Source organism: Diceros bicornis, chromosome 16, assembly GCF_020826845.1.
Source record: "Diceros bicornis minor isolate mBicDic1 chromosome 16, mDicBic1.mat.cur, whole genome shotgun sequence".
Classification (NCBI taxonomy): Eukaryota; Metazoa; Chordata; class Mammalia; order Perissodactyla; family Rhinocerotidae; genus Diceros; species Diceros bicornis.
Genome location: NC_080755.1, coordinates 61,642,487 through 61,649,005, shown reverse-complemented (window position 1 = coordinate 61,649,005; position 6,519 = coordinate 61,642,487). Strand labels below are relative to the sequence as shown.

Below are 6,519 nucleotides of genomic sequence, written 5' to 3'. Positions count from 1 at the left end.
CAATGAAAGGGAAAGCAGAAAAAGGAAAAAGGTTTTTTGGTGTGGCTTTCAAGAAAATGCCGCTGAAATGAAGGCGATAAAGCATCAGTGGATCTTTTCTTTGCCAGCGTCTTGAGTCCTCCTCCGCCTTGGGCTGAACGGGCCTAGGAGTGGCGTTGACGGCGTCTCTGAGGGTCACCGACCCTGTTTTAGCGTTGACGCCCTGCACGATTGCGGGCCCCTCACCTGACCGCACCCCTGCGCGCGCCGCCCGGGAGCCTTCAGGGATGCCTCTCCAGTGCGCCCGGGCCTTTCTCCGGACTTGTGCCACTCGGGGAGGGGGGTGGCCGTACGCGGGACCCAGAGAGTGGCCTCCAGGGAGGGGGCCCGAGTGCTGCAGGCACCTGCTCCCCAGGCCCCTCCCCCCCCCCCCCCAGCTTCGCCTCCCAGTCTAAGGGTTTGGGTTCTTTGCCCTGACAGGTCCGCTGGCGCCTTCCTTCTGAGGACGACCCTGGCCTTGACCATCAGAACAGGGGACCGAGGCCAGAGGAGGCAACCCCTGGCCCGGCGAGTTCCTGTGCGCCCTCCTGCGCTCCTCCTGCTCCTGCCGGCCTGCGCCCCCGCGCGCCGCCCCCCTAGCCCGGATGCCGGCGCCCGGCCGGGGCCCCCGCGGGCCGCCGCTGACCATGCCCGGGCGCCGGGGGGCGCTGCGCCAGCCGGCCGGCTGCGGCTCCTGTCTGGGGGCGGCGCTGGCCCTGCTGCTGCTGCTGCTGCCCGCTGGCTGCCCGGTGCGGGCGCAGAACGACACGGAGCCCATTGTGCTGGAGGGCAAGTGCCTGGTGGTGTGCGACTCGAGCCCGTCGGCGGACGGCGCCGTCACCTCCTCCCTGGGCATCTCTGTGCGCTCCGGCAGCGCCAAGGTGGCCTTCTCCGCCACGCGGAGCACCAACCACGAGCCGTCCGAGATGAGCAACCGCACCATGACCATCTACTTCGACCAGGTCAGCCGGCCGGCCTGCCACCTCGCCTCCCGCCCCGGGTGCAGAGGGCGGGAGCCTGGGCGCGCGGGCTGGGGTTCCCGGCTTCGGCTTCGTGGACAGGGAGTTCCAGGCTCCCTCCTCCTCTCTGCCCTACCCTACCCTTCTCCCTTTTCCTTTTTTAGTAAGCCCTCCTTCGCATTTCCCTTTTCCACATTGTAGCTTTTTTTATAGCTATCAGCTCAGTTGGCACTTGGATGACTGAGAATCCCGTAAAGCTGAGATCTGAAATATATTTTCCAAAAGGAAACTGCAGGTCTTACTTTTCGCTGGGCTGGGGGCTGTTATTTGTGGTGGACAAGCGTCAGTCACCCAGGTGGCCAACTTAGGGACCGAGTGCGTTTAAAACTCTCCATGCTCAAGAAGGGGCTTTTCCTAAGGTCTCAGCCAACGCTCAGAAAATATGCACCTCTTGCTTATTTTGGAATGGACTGGGGAGAGGATGTTTATCTTCAAGAAGAATAAGTGGGGAAGAGTGTGGGAGAAATAGCAGGGATGGTTATATAAAGACAAAACAAAATAGTGTGGCTATGTAAGTGCAATATATAGTAAATACAGTATGTACAACATAATATGCAAATACAATATATACAGTATATCACTATAGTATGTAGTGTGGTTATATAAATTAAAAAAAAATAATAAAGATCAATGCCTTATGTTGCCCTAAGCCACTTCGCTTCTCCCACTTGGTTCAAAGCAGAAGGGTCAGCGATATGATCAGGCCTTGGCAATCCCTCTGGGTTCTTGCTGCTCAGGATTAGAGGTCGACCTTCCTCTTGTGTCTTCCCCCCCAACCTGGGTTTCTGTTTTTCAGAAACAAATTGAAAACATTATAGTGGTTTCCAAACTTTAACTCATCAGTCCCTTCCTTTGCCAAAATGCTTCCCACAGAATGGAGTCCTGGGCCCACTGGACACACTTAACTGACTTCTCTTCTCTCTGTTAACCTGCCCTCGCACCTAAGTAATGACAAACCTACACACACCGTTGCCTCTTTTTAGGCCAGTGTATTCATTTATTTTAATCCTTGTTAAGAATTATATATTTGATGTTTTGTGGTCCTTTGGGGGGAGTCTCTTTCTAATGTTTTTTTTTTTACAAGACATGAAAGTATTTAATTATGTCCAGATAAAGCAGACAACAATGAAATAGGTATTTGGTAACTATTTACTCTATGAATAAGTTCTTCTGTATGTATTATTATTATTATTCACTTTCTAATGTCCTACAAATAGTTTTCACAGCATCTTTACATCCATCATTTCATTCGGGTGTCAAGAAAACTCTGTGACGTCAGGCAGGATAAGGGTAGTAAGATTCTAATTTTATAGATGAACCAACCATGGCAGAGCAGGTTAAATGAGGTTTCCCTGGTTCCCCTGTTAGGGAGTAACCGAGACTCGCTTTCCTGAGGCTGGTTGTGTGTTTGTCTACAGCAGGGCCCTGAATTTACCGGTTTCCTGAATTTAAAATTGAGATGCAAGAGTTGAGGTATTTGAGTTGGAAGAAGCAGCTCCACGGGCTTGACTGGAGAATCCTCTATCCCTGTTTAAAGCCTTGTAAGGCGGACTGAGAGCAGAACCTTGGAGAGACTGAGAACAGGCATCCTGACGCCTGGTCTTTCCCAGTAGAGCCCTGAGTGTGTGCGCCCTGCAGTCAGGGGGCTGAAGTGGCGCTCGGAGCTCCCTTGAAGAAGCTGGTGCAGGCTTATTCCCCAAATCCCGACAGCAGTTGTCATTGGCAGCACCACACATTGCTTTGGGAATTGCATGTTATTCATCTCGGATGAGTATGTGAGAAATAACAGCAAAAGGAATTCGGTTGAAAATTTTCTTTCTGAACAGATGACAGGATCTCTAATGTAGGGTTTCGTTGTTGTTGCTGGCTGTTTGTTTTAAAAGCTGAGAACACCAGGCAGGCCATTTTATTATTTTAATTGAGTTGTGCATTTGTGTGTGAGTCGGACTGGGGGCAGAATCCAGACACAGTGGCCACACTCTGTCTTGAACATCTGAAAGGGAATTGGGTCATAATGGGGGACCCTCCACTCTTCAAGTTCTGCTCATGACATTGTAACATTTTTATCCCCCTTTTATTTGAGAACAGACCTGCAGGGTCATGTGATCTCGTATCCCGTGGCTAATTTTGTTGTTCTTTTTGCATGTTGTGGAATTCCCGTAGTTTGAGCTAAGGGTGTCCAAACTGCTGTTCTGACTCGCTCGTTATTGATTCAAGCTTATTTGCATGACGTCATAGCTCAGCTAAGGGAGCAGACACGTTGCTCAGAGGAAAGTGAGGGGAAACGGGCGCAGCCAGTGTGTATCGACCACGGTCTTTCACTCAGCAGCCATTATTGAGCATCTACTGTGTGCTGCCAGGGAGTGTGCTGGGGTGGGGGGAGGCTGGGGAAACATGGAGACAAAAACCTCGCACAGTCCGTTCTCTCGTGGAGCACGCAAAGTTAGGTCCCAAGCTTGATCTGACGGAAGTTATCTCAGTTAATTGGCCCCTTACTCCCTATCCTTCTTTTTTTTTTTTAATTTTTTGTTTATTGCAGTAACCTTGGTTTATAACATTGTATAAATTTCAGGTGTACATCCTTATACTTCTAGTTCTGCATAGATTACATCGTGTCCACCACCCAAATACTAATTACAACCCTATCCTTTATCTACCCAATCAATATGGCAGTCTTCATGCTGAAGTCCTCCAAACCCTGCAAACCTCTGAAAAGACTCAATTAACAGTTTGTTTACTGATCTAATTGTCTTCCATTCTTTCCATTCTTTTCTCTCTCTGCCCTGCCCCCAACACACAAAATTTACATCCACTTTTTCAATGCATGAATAAAATATACTTAAAAAAATCTTTATGAATTACAATCCATGAGAATACTTTTGAAATCAATTCCTGCTGTAGGATGTTTTAACTGCAGCACTGCCTCCTCCCTGGGGCAGCCTTGGCTCACTGGGGTGGCGCTGCCTGCTGCTCTGCGGCTCACAGAGAAGCTGGTGTCAGTGGTGATGGGAGTCTGGTTAGAGCATATGCTGAGAAGGGTCTTGCTAGGTCTGTGCCGCATTCCCTCTTCTTTTTCAGGTATTAGTAAATATTGGCAACCATTTCGACCTTGCCTCCAGTATATTCGTAGCACCGAGAAAAGGGATTTATAGCTTCAGTTTCCACGTGGTCAAAGTGTACAACAGGCAAACCATCCAGGTGGGTCGCTTTGAAAACTGCCTGGACCCTTTTAGCTTTGGGTTAATGGTCCCCCATTGCTGCAGGCCCTGTGACTCTGGGCGAACCAGGGAGCAGAGCTGACCAGGGGCCTGGGGCTCGAAACCAGCTGAGTCCCTGGGTCAGGCCCCTGGTGTGGGCTCCGTGGAGAGGGTGGGGGTGTGGGGGCAGAAGAGAACAAGTGTATGGAAGCGTGGAAGTGGGCTCTTTCATGGTCTGCTGAGCTCTACCCTCTGCCTCGCAGGTCAGTTTAATGCAGAACGGCTACCCGGTGATCTCAGCGTTTGCAGGAGACCAGGACGTTACCAGGGAAGCTGCCAGCAATGGCGTCCTGCTGCTGATGGAACGAGAGGACAAAGTGCACCTCAAGCTGGAAAGGGGCAACCTCATGGGGGGCTGGAAGTACTCCACGTTCTCCGGCTTCTTGGTTTTTCCTCTATAAACGCAGAGACCCCCGGATGGTGGGAAGTTGCCATCTGGACCCATGAACCCACCCTTCCTAACACCCTGAACTTGCCAGAATAGGACAACTTGTTTCCAGCCTCCGTCAGACTGTTGAGGTAGAAGAATGGTTTCCTTCCAAATCTCCAGTATTTTCTTTGAATATTGACTATTCCTCGGGAACCTGGCCTCTAATTAGTTTCAGACGACAAGGTCTTAAGGAGAAATGATATTATGATTTGAGCAATTTGTTCCTGTGATTGTAAAGTCAATATCGGATTTTCTTGTTGGGACCACTGACTTTTCTTCTTTTGTTTGTACGTTGTTTTGCTGCCCCACGCGAGGAGTGTCACTGACCCCAGGATGGATTGCAGGTTGCGGTCAGGGATCAGAGCAAGAACCCTGCAAATCACCCACCGGACAGTCCTTGAAATGTGTTCTCTGTGTGTCTGTTCAGCCTTAAGAGAAAGAATGGCTTCACTTTCATTCTGTATTTTTCCCCCCGGTGGATGGGAGGACTTGGGAGGGGGAAGGGGACATTGTGAACCTGTCAAGAAGTGCTTTATCCAGAGAAGCAAATTTTGCACGATTAGACTGCCGCTTTTGTTTTGTATTGTTTGTGTGTGTGGTTTTTTCTCAAAAAGCTTGACTTTTCTTTCCACACTCAGCTCTCCCACCTCCTACTTTTATTTTTCACGCTGGGATGGGGGAGAGAAAATATATGTTGAATTCCTGGGTGAGACCAAACAAAACAAAACAAAAAATACCTGTGTATTTTGTTCTGGATGAGACCAAACCAAACAAAAGTTACCTGTATATCAAAGTAAAAATGACAAATGGACAATTCTGCTTATTCTTTCAAAGAGATTCTCTCAGATACACCTTTAGAACTAACAACTTGGATTTGTTTTTTCTTTTTTAATTTACACTCTGGAATACTTTAAGAACCTGGTGTTCCTGGGGGGCATGAATCATGTAAGACAAGAACAGAAGCTGTAAGACCAAGTCTCCTAAAGACGTGGTTTCTGTGCGAGTCCACCTGGGTCTTCCGAGCAGCATGTTTTCATTTATTTGGATCCACCTCTGTGTGAGCACACCAGGATCAGGTGCTTCAAAGGCAGCAGGACCAGCTACTCTCCCTTAGCATCCTCTTCTGATCTGCCAAGTGAAAGAGGTGTGTTGACTGACACAGCCCTGCAAGCACCTGGGGGGAAGACACCTGGACGTCACGTGGTGGAAGGTATTGGCAGAGGCAACCCAGGATCAGTTTCACTAATCCTTGTTTTGGCACCTTGTACAACAACATTATTAAAACGCAGCTGAGAGCTGATGGGTGCAGGATTTGAACGCCAAGGAAATGTCACTAATCCCAAAGCAATCAAAGAAGAGACCTCAAACCGGATGTTAATTTGTCCTTTGTGTAACAATGTAACCAAAATATTGATGATAAAAAGTCATAACTTAAGATTCAGAATAAATGGGTTTGATGTCTGGCTTGCTCTTCTCCCTCCCCATCATCTTCCAACTCTCAAAATGTGTGTAAGTAAAGGCCGAGCATCAAGGACTTGGGGAAAGGAAATTCATACTCAACCTGTTTAAAAAACGCACACCCCCACATGCAGATCTGGCTGTGCGGCTAGATGGAAATTGCACATTTATATACATCTCAGTTTATACATACATATTTTTCACACGGTAAGATTTTGGGGGAGATGTTATGTGAAAAAGACAGTATTAAAAAGGCTTTGTGGATAGGCAGTCTGCTTTTATCACACATAATCATTGATGTGGTACCAGTTCCGATCCAGTATTTCAATCGGAGAAC

The 6,519-nt window shown here is 48.6% G+C and overlaps 1 protein-coding gene across 1 annotated transcript; it reads left to right on the top strand.

Annotated features, from left to right (window-relative positions):
- Nucleotides 1-465: 465 nt before the first annotated feature.
- On the top strand, nt 466-6,185 carry CBLN2 (cerebellin 2 precursor). The gene is made up of 3 exons (XM_058556613.1): nt 466-980; nt 4,116-4,235; nt 4,498-6,185. The coding sequence occupies exons 1-3, from the start codon at nt 624-626 to the stop codon at nt 4,693-4,695; spliced, it is 675 nt and encodes a 224-aa protein (XP_058412596.1). The 5' UTR covers nt 466-623; the 3' UTR covers nt 4,696-6,185.
- Nucleotides 6,186-6,519: the final 334 nt, after the last annotated feature.